The 24248-nt window shown below is 40.3% G+C and overlaps 1 protein-coding gene across 3 annotated transcripts in view; it reads left to right on the top strand.

The window, feature by feature from the left end:
* The window catches only part of l1cama (L1 cell adhesion molecule, paralog a), a 113336-nt gene that overhangs the window by 64104 nt on the left and 24984 nt on the right, over positions 1-24248 (top strand). For 2 of the 3 annotated variants that reach the window (XM_056448649.1, XM_056448648.1), the window contains exons 2-8: positions 10971-11231; positions 14197-14211; positions 17671-17773; positions 19630-19823; positions 22122-22244; positions 22335-22505; positions 24134-24248. In XM_056448649.1, the coding sequence (XP_056304624.1) occupies positions 11105-11231; positions 14197-14211; positions 17671-17773; positions 19630-19823; positions 22122-22244; positions 22335-22505; positions 24134-24248 (848 nt within the window). In that variant the 5' untranslated portion in view covers positions 10971-11104. The remainder of the gene's footprint in view (positions 1-10970; positions 11232-14196; positions 14212-17670; positions 17774-19629; positions 19824-22121; positions 22245-22334; positions 22506-24133) is intronic. The other variant, XM_056448650.1, reaches the window with a different exon arrangement.

Raw genomic sequence — 24248 nt, 5'->3', positions numbered from 1 at the left:
ACTCTGGCTTAAAACACTGTTTAAAGGGCCATAACCCCCCCCCCCCCTGTCTCAGCAGTGTGTTTTCACACCTCTAGTTTAAAAAAAGTCAGGAAGGTGGGTGAGTCCAGCTTTGTTTAGGTGGGAGTGTCGAGTGGTAAAAGAAGAAAGGGTTTGCATGAGCGGCAACCCAAACACAGACACAGGAGCCGCATCTTTTTTTAAAAGGACATTGAACAAAGAACATTGATCACACACTTACAGGACAATCGTCTGTACCGTCGTCAGAACCTCGTCTTTCTTTCTTTTTTTAAGGAGACGAGTGGCAAATCCAGAATTTACTATTTCCAGAGTCGAAAAACGATATTTTTGTCGCATGTTAGCAGACAACTGTAATCCACAAATGTGGGTTCACACACGAGCTGTGCTGTCATCGCAGGGAAATGGAAACAAAATCTTCGCTGCGGCACATTTATAAACGCAACACTTATAACTCATGTCTCTTAACAATTCTTCTTCTACTTGTTTGAATTATGGTTGGCAACACAACATGGCGTCTCTCTGAACACTGTAACAGGTAAAAGGAGTCTTTGAAGCTATATCATGCATAATAATGAAGTTGCATCTCGTTCACAATAGAGCGTGCTGATTGGTTCGAACCAAGTCTTTTTCATGAATTAATAACCAGATGTGTTGAAAACTCAATGACGTCACTTTGTACCGGCTGGTACAGACAGACAATCTCCACGCTGGAAATTATACAATGATCTCATCGCCGTGAATTTGCTTTAAAATTTATGGATGAACAAATTTGCTGTAAACAACGCAAAAATAACCAACTTAGCTAAATATAAGTGTCCTAAAAGTGCTTTTAGCGATGTGGGACATGTCTGTCAACATTTCAAAAAATATGTTTTGATGTTTCATGACCCTTTTCACATAAACTCACTCATTAATATTCTCAAGAAATACTCAACTCAACCAAAATACACACAAGGTCATCTCAAAAGTATTCACAACTATGTTTGCATTTAGTGAATGAAACGTCTTATGTTAATTTAGGATATTGTGTCATGTACATTCCTGACAGAAATTTTATAATTACAATCAAGAAATCTCAAAGAGTTCCTAACTCTTACTGATCTAGAGAGTGTCACTATCAGATTAAACTTTGTCCCTTATGTCATTGTAGATTTTTTTCATTCTTGAATAGCGATGTTACATACTATACAAAGCGCAAGGTGTGCAAAAATCACTATATGACCCATTTAAACACACCACATTGTGACTACAGATGTTCTTAAATATCTGCTGTCATCCCAAAGCACTCAAAAAAATTCATTTACTCATAACACCAGCTTTCTGTGATGATATGATTCACATTTCCACTGAAATCAGCCAGCGTGTGCTGTGAGTGAAGCGGCATGCTCCATTTCGCAAAGATAATTGGTTGTTTTTCAGATGCTTCAGGGTTGACATTACGGAGTTTGTTTATTTGGAATGATGCATCAATTCTCAGCGGCGTTGAAAGCATGCTATGTTTATTATTGTTGGTTTGTTTATTTATTTAATTTTTAAAACATGCACATCTGTTTTACGGAGAGTACCTTCAGTTCTCCTCTGCCGCAGGGCATTGTCAATGTTTAGTCTGTGACCTTCGGTAATGAGGCAGGTGACAGGATTAGATAGTATCACCAACAACTGCACAGCGGTGCTAAGAGACCCGGACTATTGTCAATCTCTCTCCCATCAGCAATAGAGGCCATGTAAGCCGTGATAGACAAGCTTCTTATCAGCACGCTGGGGTTCGAGTAGAGCTCATTTCATGGATATGTGACACTCCGGTTCAGTTCCACACCCTCAAACCCCTCCTTTCTTTCTCTATTCTTTGCAAGCCAGTCATGCTTGACTTGGTCAGCTAGTTAGCGGCTGCAGCTTGATCATACGCTATATGTGATTGGCGGCTGACTGCCTTCGGAGCCGCTTTGTGACAATGCTAATCGGACCACGCTCAGCACCTCTTAGTGCCAATGAAATCTTCAGGCCGACTCGATTCATCCTCATTTGATGGCATTTGCTAAAGGCCATCGGCTGGCACCTAATTGGCTGCTTGCACATTCCCTCCCCCCTCTGATCAGCTCATACTAATATCTCTGAGTAGAGGGGACGAAAGGAGAGGAAAGGTGACGGATTGATTGGGCAGCTGTGTGATTTAATGGAGGAAGGGATTACTGTCTTGGCTGTCATCTTCCATCACTGCTCCCACTCCTCCTCCTCCTTCTCTAATTCTTGCTTTCATGATGAGATTCGTAGGCACAGTGTGCCGATGTGAGGTGACTGTGCTTAATGAGCCACGTAATCCAGGATTGAAGTGCTACACCAACATTATGTGTATGAGCTTTCATATGTGACCTGTAAGTAACATTATGGGGGCTCGAATGCTGACTCAAATGTTCCAGTTGAAAAGGAAAGAAAAAAATCTGTTGAATGTCAGATCTCCTGTTGAAAAAAAAATAGTATGGTGTGTTTGGGATGCTGGTATAGTGATGGCAGCAGTATTTTCCTGGCTGGTCAAATAGTGTTGTGGTGTGTGGAACAGGTCTTGCTCCTGTCTCTGTGTGAATCTGAGAAAAGTCTGGCTGCAGATCAGGCGCACATGCAAGCTGAGCTGCAAGAAATGCTTTTAATGCGTACACCTAACCCCGCCCATAACCCTGCCACTCACAGTGACATCACTAGCTCTATTCAGTGCATATATCTGTGTCTCAGCTTAAAGCCAGATAATATTGGAAAAACTTCTCAAGAAAACAACTTAAGAGATTTCACTAAATTGTCGGTGCATTGCCTGATTTGTTAACATAATTACTCTGATTATGTTAATAACTTGTTTATGATTTCAGTTATTTTGTTATTAAATTATTTTTAGATATGTTATTTTTATGTAAAATGGCATACTGGCAATTAATGATTATTTTGTCAAAATATCAACAAAATCTCAAAGAAAGGAGTTTGAGACCCCTGGTGTGTGTGTGTGTGTGTGTGTGTATATATATATATATATATATATATATATATATATATATATATATATATATATATATATATATATGTATATATATATATGTATATATATATGTATATGTATATGTGTGTGTGTGTGTGTGTGTGTGTGTGTTTCTATATAGCAAAATTCTGTTTGTACTTGATCATAATTCTTTTTTGCATGTTAAATACATAAAAGAGCTGGCAGGAAAAAGGCCAGAGAGAGTTGTGACCTACAAAGATGTATTCCCAGTGCTTTTATAGGACTATGATCATCGCTGCGGTGTTCGTCCACCATCTGAACCAGAAACAAACCAGTATGAAACAGCTTGGAAATTCATGCTAGTCTGAGCTGGTCTTTTCAGCAGGTTGTCTTTGTATGTGAGAGAGTAAAAAATCTGTGCTTTTAGTCTTCCTTCAACCTTTTCTTCTGCACCAAGGTCACTCAGCTCCAGGGTTTGGCACCATTCGGGTACAGCGGTGCCCAGCTAAAGATATGCATAACTGCCAGCTGCTGTCAAACATGCTGTACCCCAAGCCAATGAAAATATCCACCTTACGCTCCTTATTTTGTTTCATCCCCATTGTCTGTCTGAAGTTTTATCGTGAATCCTCGAGGGAGCTTCCTTTTTTTACAGTAGCGTGATCAAGGCAAGTGAATGAAAAAGAGGGTTGTTTGATCCAGTGATAGTGCTGATAAATGGAGGCACACATGCAGGTCTTTGTGTCATTTGGCAGATGGAGACCTGCTCCTGCAGAGGATCTCATGAGCCTGCGGCGTGAGCGATAGATGCTCTAATATTCGCTTATCTTTTCTGCTCCTCAAAAAGATCCAGGCATTATTTTAAATGAATCTTTTTTTGCTTACACTGGCCTCTGCTCACCATTGTTTAATAATGAATGTGGCCATTAAGATCTTCTCAGATCTTGTTGAAGAAATACAGTGAGTAAATTGCTTTATGAGATGGCATGGCAGTGATTGTGATAAGGATGTTTCGCCATGCGATTGCTTTTATCGTCACTTCATCAGTGTATAGGTTGTCTTGTATCTATATCAGTGAAAATGTATTATACTGAGTTTTGTGTTGAGTGTTTAAGATGTAAGTGCACTGCACACATTAAATATTAATTACCAGCCTTGATGTTATGATAACTAAAGTTGCAGTTAAAAAAGAGAAAAAAAATGTGATCTTAGAAAAAAAAGTGTGTGTGTCACGGATTGGCCAGGCTCTTCCACCAGCATCACGCAACGATCACCGTCACCTGAGTATTAACCACGCACAGCTGCACCCAATCACTTCCATTCACTATATAAGCACACACCTCACTTCAGTCAGTGTCCGGTCTCGTTCCCACGAAGCGGACTCATAGCGAGTACCTCCTGGTAGTCACTATCACATTGATCTAATCTCTTGAACTTACCTGCTCTCTGTTTTGTTCCAGTCTGTCCAGTGTTCCCGGTGTCCTGTCTGTATTGAGTGTGTCTTCAGTCTGTCTTCCCCGCAAGCCCTCTGGTGTGTGCATTCGGTCTCCCTCAGTGTCTGTCATCCATCCTGCTCCGAAGAAGGAATATCTGCTCAACCTTACAACAGTCATATCCCCTTTGTTATCCTTATCTGCTCCTCTGCTGTAATAAACATCTTTCATTATATACTCACCTAACTTGTCCGTCTGCTTCCATAACAGAAGACCGGACCATCACCAATACAGCATGAGCACTCCCGATCCCATTCAGGAGTTGGTGGACTCCCTGAAGAGAGTTTTAATGCCAGCTACTCCACTTCCCGAAGCACCACCAGCACCGAGCACTTCTTCACCGTCCACCCACTCATCCAGTCCCATGGCTCGACCAGCGCCCTACTCTGGCGGGGCGGAGGAGTGCAATGGCTTTCTATTACAATGTTCTCTGATATTCACAATGCAACCAGATTTATACCCCACTGATCGGTCCAAAATTGCATTCATCATCTCCCTTCTCTCTGGGTCGGCTCTCCGGTGGGCTGAGACCATCTGGCAGCAAGCTGGGCCGGTAACCAATTCCATTCATAACTTTACCACATATTTCAAGGAGGTCTTTGGTCGCGCAGATGGAGAAGTAGCAGCCGGAGAACAATTGTATCATCTGAAGCAGGGAGCCATGTCCACCCAGGACTATGCGCTCCGGTTTCGTACTCTGGCTGCTGCTAGTGGATGGAATGAGCGATCTCTCCTAACCACTTACCGGCTCGGATTGGAGCCCAACCTGAGGTTACAGCTGGCAGCCCTCGACGATACCATGGGGTTGGAAAAATTCATCCAACACTCACTTCGATGTTCTGATCGTCTGAAGGTCTACCAGCATGATCTCCCATCAAACTCACAAGCACTCCTTCGTCCGCCAGAGCCAGTCGTCCCTCCAGAACCAGAACCTATGATCGTCGAATCTGGTAGACTTACGATTACTGAGCGACAGAGGAGGCTGACCCGGGGTCTGTGTATGTACTGTGGTGCCGAAGGACATGTCAGGCTGGACTGTCCCATTCGTCCAGTACGTTCATTGGTGAGTGTGTTCAGTTCTCCCGTTGAAAAAATGCACCCTCTCACCACCAATGTTCAGTTAACTGCCCATTCTGTCTCTATTTCAGTCACGGCCCTCATCGACTCCGGGTCAGCCGGAAATTTCATCTCGCACGCCCTCTGTCGCCGCCTCCAGCTCCACACCGAAGCCTCGACGCACGTCTACCAGATTCAACCTATAACCACCGATATCCATTCCCAGGCACGTATCCATCGTAAATGTGAACCCGTCACCCTCAGAGTAGGATTACTTCATAAGGAAGAAATTCAATTTCTGGTTCTGGAGGGAGCATCAATGGACATCATCCTAGGGCGCCCGTGGCTGGTGAAGCACGATCCCATCCTCTCTTGGGGCACCGGAGAAATCAAAAAATGGGGTAAAGAATGCGTCTCCAGCTGTTTTCCCGACCTACCCTTGCAGATCCAGAAACCCATAAATGTCTACGTCACGTCTGTCGAAAGTCCAGTTGAGAAACGATCCTTCCAGATCCCGAAGATCTACTCCTCATACGAGGACGTATTTTGCCCCAAGAGAGCTTCCCAGCTACCTCCACATCGGCCATGGGACTGCGCCATTGACCTGCTTCCTGATGCTCCTATGCCCAGAGGTAGGATCTACCCGTTGTCCCTTCCAGAAACTAAGGCCATGGAGGAGTACATTCAGGAGGCTCTGAGTCAGGGGTATATTCGCCAGTCCACGTCACCCGCGGCCTCAAGCTTCTTCTTCGTGGCCAAGAAGGACGGAGGGCTGCGGCCATGTATTGATTATCGAGTCCTGAACCAAGGAACCATCAAATTCAGATACCCACTTCCTCTCGTCCCTGCGGCCCTGGAACAACTCCGATCCGCCAGGATATTCACTAAGTTGGACCTCCGCAGCGCCTACAATCTGGTACGAATACGCGAGGGGGACGAATGGAAGACGGCGTTTGTGACCCCTACTGGACACTACGAATATCTGGTCATGCCCTATGGTCTGGTCAACGCCCCCTCCGTATTCCAGAACTTCATACACGAAGTCCTCCGGGAGTTCCTCCATATCTCCGTCATTGTCTATATTGATGATATCCTGATTTACTCCCGGAGTGAGGCCGAACATCGCCACCACGTTGCGGAGGTCCTACAAACCCTACGGAACCATAAACTGTACCTCAAGGCTGAGAAGTGCTCATTTCACTTACCATCTGTCCAGTTCCTCGGATACATCATTGACCAAAAAGGGGTTCGCATGGACGAGGGGAAGGTCACTTCCGTCATCTCCTGGCCTGAACCAAAAACCATCAAAGAACTCCAACGATTCCTAGGGTTTGCCAATTTCTATCGCCGTTTCATCAACAACTACAGTCTTATCACCGCTCCACTTACCAACCTCCTAAAGAATCAACCCAAAACACTATCCTGGTCACCCGAAGCGGCCGCAGCCTTCCAAAGACTCAAGAAGTCCTTCACGCAGGCTCCACTCCTGACTCACCCCAATCCCGACTTGCCTTTCGTGGTCGAGGTGGATGCATCGACCACCGGAGTAGGAGCCATCTTGTCCCAGCTCCATGGTAATCCCTCACTACTCCATCCATGCGCCTACTTCTCCCGTAAGCTCAGCCCGGCGGAAAAGAACTATGACATCGGGAACCGTGAACTTCTAGCCATCAAGCTCGCCCTGGAGGAGTGGCGACACTGGTTGGAGGGAGCTAAACACCCATTCCAGGTGATTACCGACCATAAAAACTTACAGTACCTTAAAGAAGCGAAAAGACTCTGTCCTCGTCAAGCCTGGTGGTCCTTATTCTTCTCCAGATTTCAGTTCTCCATATCATATCGACCAGGATCCAAGAACATCCGGGCGGATGCACTCTCCAGAATCCATGACCAACAGGAAACAAGTGAGACCCCGGCCAACATTCTCCCAGATCAGATCACTGTCTGTCCCATCACCTGGTCTGCTCCAACAGTTGTCGCCACCCCAGAGTCCAGAACTCCGCCGGGCTGTCCCCCCAATAGACGATTCATCCCTGAAAATCAACGGGTAGATCTCATTCACTCCAGTCATACCTCTCTGGGCACAGGGCATCCCGGGGCCAACAACACCCTCTCGCTGCTATCCCAACGCTTCTGGTGGCCGAACATGGCGAGGGATGTGAGGAGATACATCCAAGGCTGTAGAGAATGTGCCATGTCAAAGAGTCCTCGTCATCTACCTGCAGGAAAACTCCATCCCTTGCCCATCCCAAACCGCCCCTGGTCACACCTAGGAGTTGACTTCATGACAGACCTCCCATCGTCTGAAGGTAATACTTGCATTTTAGTCATTGTAGATCGATTCTCCAAATTCTGTCGTCTGATTGCTCTGAAGGGTCTACCCACAGCCCTAGAAACTGCTGAAAACCTATTTAACCATGTCTTTCGATGTTTTGGGCTACCTGAAGACATAGTCTCGGACCGAGGACCCCAATTCATCTCCAGACTATGGAAAGCCTTTTTTAGACTCCTAGGTGTGACCGTCAGCCTCTCGTCTGGCTATCACCCACAGACCAACGGCCAGACTGAGAGGAAAATTCAAGAAGTGGGGCGGTTCCTCAGGACCTTCTGTCACGGTCATCAGAACTCCTGGAGCCAGTTTCTGGGCTGGGCGGAATACGCCCAGAATTCCCTGCGGCAACCTACCACCGGACTTACGCCATTCCAGTGTATTCTGGGCTTCCAACCTCCACTCTTTCCCTGGGATGGCGAACCTTCTGACGTCCCCGCAGTGGATTACTGGTTCCGGGAGAGCGAGAGGGTCTGGGACGATGCTCATCACCATCTCCAGAGGGCAGTTCGCCGAGCCAAGGAGGTGTCAGACAAGAAGAGGATTCCTGGACCTGCCTATGCTCCGGGGCAGAAAGTTTGGCTCTCCACCAGAGACATCCGCTTGCGACTGCCCTCCCGAAAACTTAGTCCCAGATTTGTTGGTCCCTTCACCATCCTGGAACAGGTCAACCCAGTCACCTATAAGTTACAGCTACCACCACAATACAGAATTCACCCCACATTCCACGTGTCACTCCTCAAACCCTTTCACGACCCTCTGATTCCCTCCACAGAGCCTGGCCATGAAGAGGAACCCCCTCTCCCACTGATTTCAGAAGAAGGGTCCATATACAAGGTCAAGGACATTCTACGGTCCCGACGTCGTGGTGGTCATCTGGAATACCTCGTAGACTGGGAAGGATACGGTCCAGAAGAGAGGTCATGGGTCCCCAGATCCGATATATTAGATCCCGCACTCATGGAGGAGTTCCACTCCAATCACCCCGAGTTCCCAGCACCTCGTGGACGAGGTAGACCACCACGGCGTCGACGGTCTAGGCCCTCAGGAGCGGGCCCTGGGGAGGGGGGTAATGTCACGGATTGGCCAGGCTCTTCCACCAGCATCACGCAACGATCACCGTCACCTGAGTATTAACCACGCACAGCTGCACCCAATCACTTCCATTCACTATATAAGCACACACCTCACTTCAGTCAGTGTCCGGTCTCGTTCCCACGAAGCGGACTCATAGCGAGTACCTCCTGGTAGTCACTATCACATTGATCTAATCTCTTGAACTTACCTGCTCTCTGTTTTGTTCCAGTCTGTCCAGTGTTCCCGGTGTCCTGTCTGTATTGAGTGTGTCTTCAGTCTGTCTTCCCCGCAAGCCCTCTGGTGTGTGCATTCGGTCTCCCTCAGTGTCTGTCATCCATCCTGCTCCGAAGAAGGAATATCTGCTCAACCTTACAACAGTCATATCCCCTTTGTTATCCTTATCTGCTCCTCTGCTGTAATAAACATCTTTCATTATATACTCACCTAACTTGTCCGTCTGCTTCCATAACAGTGTGTGTGTGTGTATATATATATATATATGTATGTGTGTATATATATATATATATATATATATATATATGTATGTGTGTATATATATATATATATGTGTGTATATATATATATATATATATATATATATATATATATATATATATATATATATACATACCTAATTATTTACCCCCTAATTAATGCTCGATCCCCCCTGAAGGACATCAAAATAAGATGTATGGGGGGGTCAGCCCTTTAATAAATAAGAAATAGCTTTCTCTGATCTCTGATTTAGATGTTAAATATTAATAAATAAAAAATGGGTAATATAAATGTACATTTGACCCCCCCCCCCCCCCCCATAAGAGTTCATACCATTGTGAGTGCATAATGCGCCAATCAATGCTATAGGAAAAATATGATTGAACAGTCTGAAACTGGCAGTTCTAGAGCAAGTATTCACAAAACACGTTTCTTGTAAAGTATGTGTATACATCTGCTTGTAGCCTAAAAAAAAAATTAGACACATAATTTGTATAGTTTGTATGACAGTAACCTTTAAAATAGTCACTAAAAATCCATCAAAACACTAAAAACATATACATTTTATTAATAAATGAGATGTCATTTAAATACATTCTCAAATTTGATTCCCTCAAGCATGTAATACCAAACTACTACCGAAAAAGTTGACCCCCTGATCATCAATGTGTAATACACACCCTATAAATATTAAATGAATTTGGATATTGGTTTTAGTATTTAATACTGTGTAATAATAATAATAATAATAATCGTATTATAAAAATCCCTATACATTTTATTACATATAATAATAGTTAGAATATTATTATTATTAGTAGGAAATTGTTAAATATAAATTGATGATCAGAATTAACTTGGGATTAAATAAAATGATAAGGTATAGGAATTATACATCATTGAGAATATTGTAATATTTTCATTAATAAATGTTCATATTACAAATACATCATAAATATATGTTAAATACTGCTAATATTGTGTAATAGTAAAGAGAATATAAGCAGCAATTCTAATGTAAGTATTATACATAACATATTGATAAAATTTAATAAAAACTGCTGATAATGTTGTTATTATTAGCAGGAATAGTATTAGTATTCATGTTATATTAATCAATATTAAAGTAATATACAGTTATCAATAAGAAATATAACATATAAAGATAACAATGAATATTGTAAAATATTAAATCTACTACTAATTATAAATATCATATTTCACGACATGGATTTGATGATAATCAATAATCATCATCATCATTGCTAACACCATCCCTATACCATGAGACCAGAACAATATTTCTTTCTGTATTTTATTTGTGCTGGACAGAGAAGGTGAAAACACATTATGCACCTCTGTTACTCACTGTGCACTGAACTCCACCCATCTCTGTCTTTTGTTTATAATGTTTCTGGCTCTCTGTCCTGGGCCATGAGGAGGTCTAAATGCTTCTCTCACTTTCTCTCTCTCTCTCTCTCTCTCTCTCTCTCTCTCTCTCTCTCTCCTCATGCAGTGATCTCTTGCATCAGGAGGGTGTGGACGTGAGAGAAACACACAGGAGGAAGACACATTGAACAGTGCTCTTCTCTGAGTGGAATAATCCACGGCTTTCCTGCACCGCTGTGTTTGTGTCTGTCAGCAGGTGCAATGCCTGCCACGTCACAAAAACAGCAGGTGAGCAGCAGGGGGCGATGCGCGGCTCTCCTGCTCCCTCTCCTTCTGCTAGCCGTGGCTCCAATACCCGGGAACACCACCATCAACATCCCGTCCAGATGTGAGTACACTGCATTACATATGTACATTAAGAGTCTGTTTGCATTGATTTGTACAGTACATGTTTGCTGTGGTTTGTTATTATGGCGCACGAGAGTTAAAAAGTGCCAAATGTGCAGTTTTAAGTGAGTTTAATTACTCAATTGATTGCTCCATTGATCTGCAATGGCTAGTACAGGCCTGTTTGGAAAGGACACTGGCGTTGACTGAAACCCACCTGAGCAGGAACTGTAACAACAGCAGCCGCTACAAGCTTCCTAAAGCTAAAAACAGCACTGCTATTATTGTACAGCTGCAGTTTAAGATTGCAGCCGGTGTAACAGAGCATTTCTCTTTTCCACTCATTTAAACACACACACACACACACACACACACACACACTCAAACAGAAGAGGAAAACGCCTAGATGATGAAAACCACAAAACTGAAATGCAGCAGAATGAGATGTCAGCGCAGAGTTACACCTCCTACATTAAAGGTCACGGCTTCTTTTGACTTTCAATTAGTGACCTTTAAATGAGAAAGGTGGACATGGATGTTATCATTGAGATCGATAACTGACCCACATTAAAATGGGGATAGCAAACACAATCCAGTCCATATGCTCTGAACTAAAGCTCCGTCCCTCTCTCTGTATTTCTGTGCTTGTGTTGCAGTTTTAGAAGATCGCTGCATTTGTTTTCTTATTAAGTTGTTGGGACTGCGGTACCGAGCAATCCTGGAGAGAAAGGCTGAAGTCAAAATAGCTAAATAGGGAGTTTATTTTAGCTCTGCTTTGCCAGCAGCTTGTTATCTCTCACTGGCCAGCTGATCTACAGTCCAGGTGTCTGAGCTGGCATCATGTGTTGTCTTTGTTTCGTTTCCAAACAGTGTAATCATACTATCACAAACATTGGTTTTGTTTTTTAAAAAAAGGGGGAGTTAGGGTTAAGGCTAATGGGGATGTGGGGTTTTGTTCTGGTTCTGGTGAGAATCATAATAATCTTGGTAACACTTTACTTGAAGGAGGTGTTTATAAGACTGACAATGACACTTTTATAATTATGACATGACACATGTCATTCACTCAGTTATGTTATTTTTAATCCTAAGATGACATTGCTTGAGATGTCTTCATGGCAACTTGGCATAAATAAATACATCAGCCCAAGACTGGTTACTCACTAAAGCTAAGCACGGCTGAGCCTGGTCAGTACCTGGATGGGAGACCAGATGGAAAAACTAGGTTACTGTTGGAAGTGGTGTTAGTGAGGCCAGCAGGGGGCACTCAACCTGCGCTCTGTGTGAGTCCTAATGCCCCGGTATAGTGAAGGGGACAGTATACTGTCAGTGAGTGCCATCTTTCGGATGAGACAATAAACCGAGGTCCTGACTCTCTGTGGTTATTAAAAATCCCATGGCACTTCTCATAAAGTGACAAAATTGATCCTGGCAAAATTCATTCAATCAGCCCTTATGAACATGGCCTCCCAATCATCCCTATCTACCGAATTGGCTCTATCACTGTTTCTCCACTCCACCTATAACTGGTGTGTGGTGAGCGCACTAGTGCCGTTGTCTTGTGGCTGCCGTCGCATGATCCAGGTGGATGCTGCACACTGATGGTGGTGTGGAGAGACCCCCCTCATGATTGTGAAGCGTTTTGGGTGTATGGCCATACAAAATAAATGCGCTATATAAATACACATTACTTACTACCTACTTTCTACTTACTACCTGTCAGTGTCTTTGTCATGACAAATTGACATAACCAAGACTACACAACTTGTCATAAATCTGTCATAAACATGATTGCGATGAGGCCATTGCATTTGTGTCATGAATATTTCTCTGATCTGCTTTTTCAGGGAATTAACTGAATTTGTCATTAAAATATCTTTAAATGAAAAAGATTCAATTAAAATTGTTAAATTATTTCACATTTATTAAGTATGATTATGGTTATAGAAATATTTCCAATCTTAGAGAAATGTAAACGTGCTATACAATTTTTGGAAATACAATTTTTGGACAGAAAATCTTTTTTAAAACTTATTTAATGAGCACCTATGATGAAAATCAACTTTTGTAAGCTGTTTGGACAGACAGAACTGCGTGTAGGTATAGTGTGCCCACTGGAGTGATATAAACACTGTCATTAAAATAGGACCCAAATCCCAGTGATTTTGAGGCCCACCGCAAAGTGACATAGGAGTTCGGTTTTCTCCTCTGACCGAATTGGTTGACAGTTGCCATGCCTCCATAACAACGTGCCTAAACACGCATATATGTGTGTGTATGTACTGCAAAAGGAATTTATGTGTGACTCATCGTTTCAGAAAGGCTTGAATAGACTCCACAGTAAATTCATCATATAAACTTACTTATTTGATGAGAAGCAGACACACACGTCGGAGTGGTGGGCTGGGAGAAGCAGCTCATTTAGATTTAATGGCACAGGCTACAAATACAGCTGCACTATACTCAGACACCAAAATTGGGAGATTCTACAGTTTATAATAAATAATCTGATGGGTATTTTGAGCTGAAACTTTACATACACATTCTGGAGACACCAAAGTCTTATCTTACATCTTGTAAAAGAGGTAAAATAGGTGCACTTTAAATAAGTTAATAAAAATAATAGAAACCAATAGTACCAACCTTAGTGATGAGCCTGCCAAAATTTAAAAAATGTTTTTGTAAAAATATTAAAACCTTATAAATGCTTGTGAGGAAAATCCTCATTAGAAAACACTTTAGATAAGTAATATCTTAATTAAAATCTAAGAATGTCAAAAAGTGTCTGTAGGGGTTTGGATTCATTGTAGGGTGTTGTAATTAGCTTGTAATTTAAGAATAATAATTGTATATGTACAGTCTGTGTATGTGTGTGCATGATTCTAAGTGTTCCTGCGCATGTTTTTCAGTGTGAATTAATTTAAACTAAAGTATTTCTTATTTCCCCCTGCTGACTCGATGAACAGACAAAATAAGAGACTGTGAGTATTTCTGACATGTATATTGTGGTTTTGCATGTACTGACTCTATTGCACTAACATTTCCCAGACTTAATCTAATAACGGAAGACAGCCTGCAGCAACAGCCCAAGCCGATCAACTGAGAAATTTGTTTGTTATATTCAGAAGTGTGGGAATAATTTAGAAAAATTGGAGGGTGCATTAAGGCATGAGTCTTTTAAAAATTAATGATCTTCTGTTAATGGGTGACTGGTGGCCATACCTCCAGTCATACTGGTTAATGGTCCATAAGATGGTCTATCATCAGGGATTGCTGGAATTTTTTTACAGTATTTTTTTAATCCATGGTTTATTATGTCCTCATTACGCTCAACTAGACCCTGAACCACTATTGCTGTTAGATAGATAGATTGAACAAGATACAAATGAATGAACAAACTGAATGAATGAACGATCAACCGATTGATCAATTGAAGGAATTTCAGGCAAATCTAATGAATGAATGAACGAACGATTGAACGAATGTCAGGCAAACATAATGAATGAATGAATGAATGAATGAATGTCAGGCAAAAATAATGAATGAACGAACAGATGAATGAATGAATGAAATAATTACAGGTAGATATATAGAATGCAATTGATAAAATAGAATGAATTAATTAATTAATTAATGAGTGAATGAATGAATTAATTAATGTCAAGCAATGAACATAATGAATGAATGAATTACATGCAAAGAATGGATTAATGACGAAATGAAATAATCTCTGACAGAAAATTTATAGAATGAAATGATGAATTAATAAATAAACAACAGAAAGAAAGAAAGAAAGAAAGAAAGAAAGAAAGAATAAAATCAATGGAAAAGAATGACTGATAGAATTATGGATGGATGGATGGATGGATGGATGGATGGATGGATGGATGGATGGATGGATGGATGGATGGATGGATGGATGGATGGATGGATGGATGACCAGGAATACAGACTTACTTGGATGGTTAATGAACAGACAAATAAAGAAAGACAGACAGTATTATAAATGATAGACATAAGGAATGAATGAATGAATGTCAGGCAAACAATGAATGAATGAATTAATCAGTTAATCAATAAATGAATGAATGATCGATCAAACGAATGTTAGGCAAACATAATAAATGAACAACCAGATGAATGACTAACAATGGATGAATGACAAATATGACTGAATGAATGAATGTCAGGCAAAAATGAATGAATGAATGAATGAATGAATGAATGAATGAATGAATGAATGAATGAATGAATGAATGAATGAATGAATGAACGAACGAATGTCAGGTAAAAATAATGTATGAATGAACAGATGAATGACAAACAATGAATAAATGTCAAGCAAACATGAATGAATGAATGTATGTCAGGCAAACAAATAAAATAATCACAGGCTCATATATAGAAAGCAATTAATGGAATACAATGACAGAATGAATGAATGTCAAGCAAGAAGAATGAATGAATAAATAAATGATAGACAAACAATGAATGAATGAATGACAAACCTAATGAATGAATGAATTGTATAAAAACAATGGATTAATGAAGGAATGAAACAATCACAGACAGAAAATTTAGTGTGACAGGATGAATTTGTGAACGAACAATAGACAATTAACGAAAGAAAGAAAGAAAGACAGACAGTATGATAAATGAAAAATAAAGACAGACATAATGAATGAATGAATGAATATTTTATTTAATTAACAAAAAGCCTAGACAGATGTGCCCTGGTGTCTCTGCACTGAAGCAAAGTGTAGGTTCTTTGAAAACCACAAACATTTGCTTCTAAATCTAATGAATGGTGTGGAAAGTCTGAGCACTCTCTCACCATTCCAGGACATCAGCGTTGTTATCTGTCTAGAATAAGCACTTGTTTATTGCCTCAGTGGCTCTGTCCGTAGATTACATCACTAATCGTTTACGCTCTCGCTGTCTTCCTCTTTTATTCATTCCTCTAGTCTCTATTTCTCTCTGCCCTCTAATGCTTTCCTAGGCCCTTCATCCGTAAAACAACCCACACTTAGAGAACATCTTGGGCTCACCTAATCTCCATGTATTACCTACTCACTCTTTACTGCACTCTTCATTTGACTCGAGAGTTTCTAATGGATGATATTCTTTTACCTGTTGGAACAAATCAGGTGTTTAAGTTGTGGAAATTCAATGGCTCTTGCTTCAAATCCTTGATGAGGTTTAGAAGGAAACTCAACTCTGTGGTGGTCTGTGGTTGTTGAGTTGTTTTGATTTTACAAATTTTAAATACAATTTGCTTTTTGTTGCCATGCATTAAATGTATTACATTTTTCTGTTACCCCTTAAAAAACTGGTTCGGTTTTTCAAAGATTGACAATTCAAGATCCACTTTTAGTGGTCCATTTAATTACAAATAATGAATTTACGTCTCGATACCCTGAAGAAATGAAAGCACTTATTGTATTGAATATTATTATTTTTATATAATGTTGTCCATTAAAGTCCTATTTTTAAATGTGCAAATGAGGAATTATTTAATGAAGTGTGAATTTTTTATATACATTTCTAGCACAAAAATTGAATACGTGATGAATTTAAAATTAAATAGTTTTTTAGCACATCAAAGTGAAAAGTTTTAACTGAAAATATATAATAATAATAATAATAATAATAATAGCAAATAATAATAATAATAATAATAGCAAATAATAATAATAATAATAATAATAATAATAATAATAATAGCAAATAATAATAATAATAATAATAATAGCAAATAATAATAATAATAATAATAATAATAATAATAATAATAATAATAATAATAATAATAATAATAATAATAATAATAATAGCAAATAATAATAATAGCAAATAATAATAATAGCAAATAATAATAATAATAATAATAATTGGTAGAATAAAGTATTTTATGTAATTATATATTAACTAATCTCTCTTTAATAACCTTTAGAATTTAGATTTGAATAAAAAATGTAACATTTTGTGTTTATTTTAACAAATGTTTGACTAATCTGCAAAAATAAGTATAGTAATTAAAATCTACTGACACAAATGAATGAGATATGACTAAAAAAGGATTTAAATGTGATTTTTAAAAATATTTTCTTTGGACACATTTTGAAATGGCTAAAAGCCCCAAATCATTTTTAAATTATTTCAAATTAACAGGTGCATGAAATAGGTCCTTACAGGGGGCTCGTTAATGCTTATTGGAGAACCGAGACCTTCCAGTCCTCCCTCAGTTCAAAACAATGTTGTGATTACAGCAGGTCAGCAGAGAGGCTGCTTAACTACTGTGACTAATATGTCTTCCACATCTGAAGCTGACTTATTATGTGAGAAGAGATGTCTCCTATTTTTAGGGTGTTGCTTTGCTAACTTCACAGCTCACAGGAACGCTCTGTGTAATTGATTGTTTGGTGTGTGATTGTGTGCAGTGAAAAGCCCCCCGGTGATTACGGCCCAGCCAAAATCTGTCACCACCTTTTCGGCTGATGACATCACGCTCACCTGTGATGCCACTGGGAATCCCCCTCCCACGTTAGTATTCATAACAGCACAGTTACACCAGTTATTTGTATTTTGAACTGCATTCTTGTATGATCCACTGTTACTGTACACTATAATAGGAACCAGTATCTAGATACACTAAACATAATGCATTATATTACATCATAATACATCTAGTGTTGTGTTTTCTAGTGATGACTGTTAGCTGCAAGGTTTGTATGCTATGAAAGAGTATACAGTTGAAGTCAGAATTATTTGCCCCCCTTTGAATTTTTTTTCTTTTTAAAATATTTCCTAAATGATGTTTAACAGAGTAAGGAAATTTTCACAGTATTTTTTCTTCTGGAGAAAGTCTTATTTGTTTTATTTCAGCTAGAATAAAAGTGGTTCCTAATTTTTTAAAAACCATTTTAAGGTCAAAATTATTAGCCCCTTTAAGTTATATATTTTTTTGATAGTCTACAGAACAAACAATTGTTATACAATATCTTGCCTGATTACCCTAACCTGCCTAGTTAACCTAATTAAGCCTTTAAATGTCACTTTAAGCTGTATAGAAGTGTCTTGAAAAATATCTAGTCAAATATTATTTACTGTCATCATGGCAAAGATAAAATAAAATTTTGTTATTAAAACTATTATGTTTAGAAATGTGTTTTTGCTGCTTGTTCAAACTACTTATGTAAAATGACCTGAAACAACACAATTCTTCAAATTTTTGGAACAACTTAATTGTTTCAAGTTCAATCGAATTAAATGTGTTACATTAACTTAATTTTTGTTGGGACAACATGAATGAATAGTGTGGAACCCTGCATTTTATACAGTGTACATGGTGGCTAATGATTCAGGTGTTCTGTTAATATATATATATATATATATATATATATATATATATATATATATATATATATATATATATATATATATATATATATATATATATAAATATATATATTTAGTGATGTTTAATGAAGCCAGAAAATTTTCAGTTTTTCCTATCATTTTATTTTCTTCTGGAGAAAGTCTCATTAGTTTTAATTTGGCTGCAATAAAAGTTTTTTTTTTTTTCTTTGCTACTTTTTTGACAATTCAAAAAGGTCAGTACTATTAGCGCCCTTAAGAATCTTTTCCTCTTGATTGGCTACAGAACGAACGCTGTTGTCCAATGATGGCTAATAAACCTAACTTGCCATGTTAACCTAATTAACCAAGTTAAGTTTTAGGTACTGTCATCATGGCAAACACAAAAGCCATTGGCTATTAGAATATGTGGCTATTTAAAATATGTGTAGAAAAAAATTCTCTCTGTTAAAGAGAAATTGGGAAATAATAAAAAAAAAAGAATCACAACTTTACCTGCTAATAATTTTGACTTCAGCTAAATATATTTAATGGAGGCCAGCTAGCGAAGTGCTATGCAGTTAAACCTTACTCCTCTGACCTCTAAAGGTGCTCTAGCGACAGTCACTAGGGGCCATGGTCTTTAGCTTGTTTGTTAGAGCAACCGACTCCCATACAAAGAATCACCGGTTCGATCCCAGCTCAGAACAGGATGGCTGCAGGTTACATGTGGGGGCTCGTCCCGGATGGGAGTGTCGTTTGAGGGTGGGGGTGTAACAGAGGCCAGTTAGCGAAGTGCTATGCAGGTAAACATCACTCCTCTCACCTTTAAAGGTGCTCTAGCGACAGATATTAGGGGCCGTGGTCTTTAGCCTCCTTGTTAGAGCAACCAGCTCCCATATAAAGAATCACCGGTTCGATCCCAGCTCAGAACGGGATGGGTGCAGTAGGACCGGTGGGTTACATATAGATAATTTTATTAAAGATGTTATTGTTCTCTATCATGTTAAAACGACTCTGCTTTATTTCTACGTTGTTACCAGGTTCCGCTGGGTGAAAGATGGTGTGGAGTTTGACCCCTCTAAAGACCCCGACCTCTCTGTATCCCGAGATTCTGGCACTTTTTCACTGACAGCCAAAGATGGGCCCATTCACCAGTACCAGGGCAGATACAACTGCTATGCCTCTAACGAGCTCGGCACGGCGGTGTCTAATGAGGCTCGCATCGTCACAGAGAGTAAGTCACTTATTACCGCAGCACACTCACGATTGGCTGTTTGATATCTGTGACTTTACCACATGTGGAGAGTTTTCTGTAGAGAGAATCTGGTGCACAGCAGATAACAACCCCAAATCAGGCCCCCCGTCCCCTGTTGAGTCACACGCGCAAAAATGTCATTTAGACGAAAATTACAGCTCATTGTGTGTGCCAGTCACGCTTGGCAGTTCGAGGAATTCCTCAACTAATAAAAATCCCAGATCGCTTGCCAATTAGCAATCAAACACACCAGCAAAAATCAACAACACAACAGTCGCTTGCCTCACTATCTAGTGATCTACCTGTCTACCTTACTGTGTCTCGACCTCTCTGGCAGTTTCCCTGACAACGGTTACCTCAGAAACCGGGTGTGAGTGGTGTAAGTGTGCCAGCGGGGACGGGCACTCCTGGGTTTAATGCATGCTGGAAGTCAGAGTACTCCGTGGGAGCTGGGCTAACAATAGCACACATAATATGAGCTACACACACACAGCTGGTGTTGGCCATATTAATATGTATGCCACCACACACCTATTGCGTATCAATTCAAGCCAAGACATGGTGGACTAGATAAGGTTTTTAATCATGGTTCATTTGTTTTGTCAGCTGTGCAGAGTATAATTACATGCTAGAAATTAACACGCCGGATTCCCAGGATGAAATGTATGAAAAGCCTTGGTGGTGGTGGATGAGGAGATTCCCCCAATGTGTAAAGCTCTTTGAGTGTCCAGAAAAGTGCTAAATTAATGTAAGGAATTATTATTATTATTTTTATTTAGTAGGAATTTTGGCCCTCTCATCTTTGCAGAACTGTTTTACCACCTTTGAAAAAAATACCCTTTTAAGGTCATGCCACAGCATCTTAATTGGATTCAGTTCAGGGCTATGACTAGGCCACTCCAAAGTCTTCATTTTACTTTTTCGTCAGCCATTCAGAAGTGGACTTGCTGGTGTGCTTTGAATCATTGTCCTGCTATCTGTCTGTCTGTCAGTCAGTCAGTCAGTCTGTCTGTCTGTCTGTCTGTCAGTCAGCCAGCAAGCCAGGCTGTCAGTCAGTCAAGCTATCTGTGAATTTGAAATGATAAAGTATTGTGGAAAGTTAAAATAGTTTCAAATAGTTAGTTTCAAATGCTCTTATCCACATTGAAAAAAACTATTTAAATCAATGAAGTTGCCCTAGATTAGTCGAGTAAATTATTTTATATATATAACCATGATTTTTAATCAGCAAGCATGAATTAAAAGAAAAAAAGTGTTATTTAGACATTTATAATGTTACAAACAAATTGTTAAATACACATTGTTCCTTTCATTCATTTTCAGCTTTATTAATTTTAATCCCTTTATTAATCTGGGGTCGCCACAGCGGAATGAACCTCCAACTTATCCATCATATGTTTTACGCAGCAGATGCCCTTCCAGCCGCAACCCATCACTGGGAAACATCCATACACTCTCATTCACAAACATACACTAAGGACAATTTAGCCTACCCAATTCATCTATAGTCTTTGGACTTGTGGGTGAAACCGGAGCATAAGGAGGAAACCCCCACGAGAGATCACGGAGAGAACATGCAAACTCCACACAAAAACACCAACTGACCAAGCTAGGACTCGAACCAGCAACCTTCTTGCTGTTAGGCGACAGCACTCCCCACTACACTACACGACCATTGTTTCTTTTATAGTTCCGTTGCAACATAAAAAAATGAGACGCGACCATCACGGGCAAAATAACATTTATTTTAACATAACAATGACATAAATAAATTAAAGTAAACGAAAAGAAGAGTCAGGGCCAAAAAGGGATCAACACAGCTTACTTGAGCTCCATGCCAAGGTGATCACTCAGAATTCCAGCGTGCTTACGAGTACACCAACCACTCTTTATATCCATGTCCCAACGAGTGGCACCTGTGTACCAATCACATCATGTCCAACCTGTAACTGAAACACACACAATCACCGCTGATAGGCTGGGACACCACACACACAAACACACATCCAATAGACTGAAATGCCAAAGCACTCAAAGCCCATAGGCCGGGACGTCACACACACGCACACATGCACACAAACAAACACAGACATAGCCAACACCACACGCACATAGGCTGGGATGTCACATATATCCAAATAATATTTACACTATTATAATACAAAAAATTATAGTTTATACTGTATTTTTGAGAGACTCGAAAACATTTCAAAAAAACTTACTGACTCCAAATTATTAAATAAATGTGATGTAGGTTGAATTGCTTCTCTCTTTCAGACACTCCCACTCTACAGAAGGAGAAGATCATCACAAAAAAGGTGGAGGAAGGAGAGAGTGTGGTGCTTCCCTGTAATCCTCCTAACGGCACTGTAGCTCCGGTCATCCACTGGATGGACAAGAGTTAGTCTGTTTTTACTTTCTCCTGCTTTATTATGGTAAACATGAACTGCATCTCAGCATTATCTATATTTCTGCATCTCTCTGTTTCAGAGCTGCGGCACATTCAGCAAAATGAGCGTGTGATTCAGGGTCGCGATGGGAACCTGTACTTCTCTCATGTGACTGTGACAGACAGTAGAGATGACTACACCTGCAACATTCAGTTCCCCAGCGCACGCGTCATCAAGCTCAAAGAGCCAATCAAACTCACTGTTACTTCCTGTAAGTATCTATCCATTTATCCATCTATCTGTCTATCTATCTATCTGTCTATCTATCTATCTATCTATCTATCTATCTATCTATCTATCTATCTATCTATCTATCTATCTATCTATCTGTCTGTCTGTCTGTCTGTCCGTCTGTCCGTCTGTCCGTCTGTCCGTCTGTCCGTCTGTCCGTCTGTCCGTCTGTCCGTCTGTCCGTCTGTCCGTCCGTCCGTCCGTCCATCTATCTGTCCGTCCGTCCATCTGTCCGTCCGTCCATCTGTCCGTCCGTCCGTCCTTCCGTCCGTCCGTCCGTCCGTCCGTCCGTCCGTCCGTCCGTCCGTCCGTCCGTCTGTCTGTCTGTCCGTCCATCCATCTGTCCGTCTGTCTGTCCGTCCGTCCGTCCATCTGTCCGTCCGTCCTTCCATCCATCCATCCATCCATCCATCCATCCATCCATCCATCCATCCATCCATCCATCTATCCGTAGTTCTATCTATCTATCTATCTATCTATCTATCTATCTATCTATCTATCTATCTATCTATCTATCTATCTATCTATCTATCTATCTATCTATCTATCTATCTATCTATCTATCTATATCTATCTATATGTTTCTATCTATATGTTTGTCACACTTAATGTTTCATGTAATCAAACATATTTAAATATTAGTCAAAGATAACAGATACAAAACAAAAACACATCATGCAGTTTTGAATTGAATGCTTTTTTATTCTTAAGAGAAAACAAAATACATCACTACATAGCCCTGTATGTAAAAGTGTTTGCTTCCTAAGGCTAATAACTGGTTGGCTCACCCCAAAAAAACTTTCAATGAGTCTTTCAAAGTGCTGTGGAGGAATTTTGGCCCTCTCAGCTTTGCAGAATTGTTTTACCCTCTTTGAAAAACTGCCTTTTTAAGGTCGTGTCACAGCATCTCAATTGGATTCAGGTCAAGACTATGACTAGGCCACACCAAAGTTCATCAACCCTTCAGAAGTGGACTTGCTGGTCTGCCTTGGATCATTTTCCTGCTGCAGAACCCAAGTTCACTTCAGCTTGAGGTCACTAACAAGTGGCTGGACATTCTCCTTCAAAATATTTTGGCACACTGGTTTTAGAACATTCATTTATCACATCAAGTCTTCCACGTCTGAGGCAGCAAAACAGCCCCAGACCATCACATTAGCACATTTTACTGTTGGTATGGTGTTCTTTTATTGAAATGTGGTGTTGCTTTTACTTCACACATTATGGGACACACAAATTCCACAAAGTTTAACTTTTGTCTCGTCAGTCCACTTTTTCCCAAAAGTCATGGGAATCCTCAAGATGTGTCTTCATGAGAATAATATTTACATTTGTTTGATGATCTGAAACATTAGAGTGTGAGAAACAGTAGGGAGACAAAACACTTTTTCACACCACTGTATATATCGTGTTCTCATCGGCTACTGTTCTTCCATTCTATCCATCTATCCGGCTTTATGTTTAATGTCATCAGAGATCATTACTGAGAATAAGACTAGTTTATTATAACTGATTATTGCTGTCTTGCTCAGCATTATTCCCCTTGGACATCCACTTACTGGAGCAGTTCCCTCAGTTCCCTCAGTAACTCAGTTTTTGTATCTGCAGCAAACTCAGTGGTGCGGAACAGAAGACCACAGATGATGCGTCCCACTGGCTCCAGCAGCTCCTACCTGGTGCTCAGCGGACAAAACCTGGAGCTGGAGTGCATCGTTCAGGGCCT

This window comes from Danio aesculapii, chromosome 23 (assembly GCF_903798145.1).
Source record: "Danio aesculapii chromosome 23, fDanAes4.1, whole genome shotgun sequence".
In the NCBI taxonomy this organism is placed as follows: domain Eukaryota; kingdom Metazoa; phylum Chordata; class Actinopteri; order Cypriniformes; family Danionidae; genus Danio; species Danio aesculapii.
The sequence above is the reverse complement of the archived record's forward strand: the minus strand, read 5'-3'. Positions and strand labels throughout refer to the sequence as shown.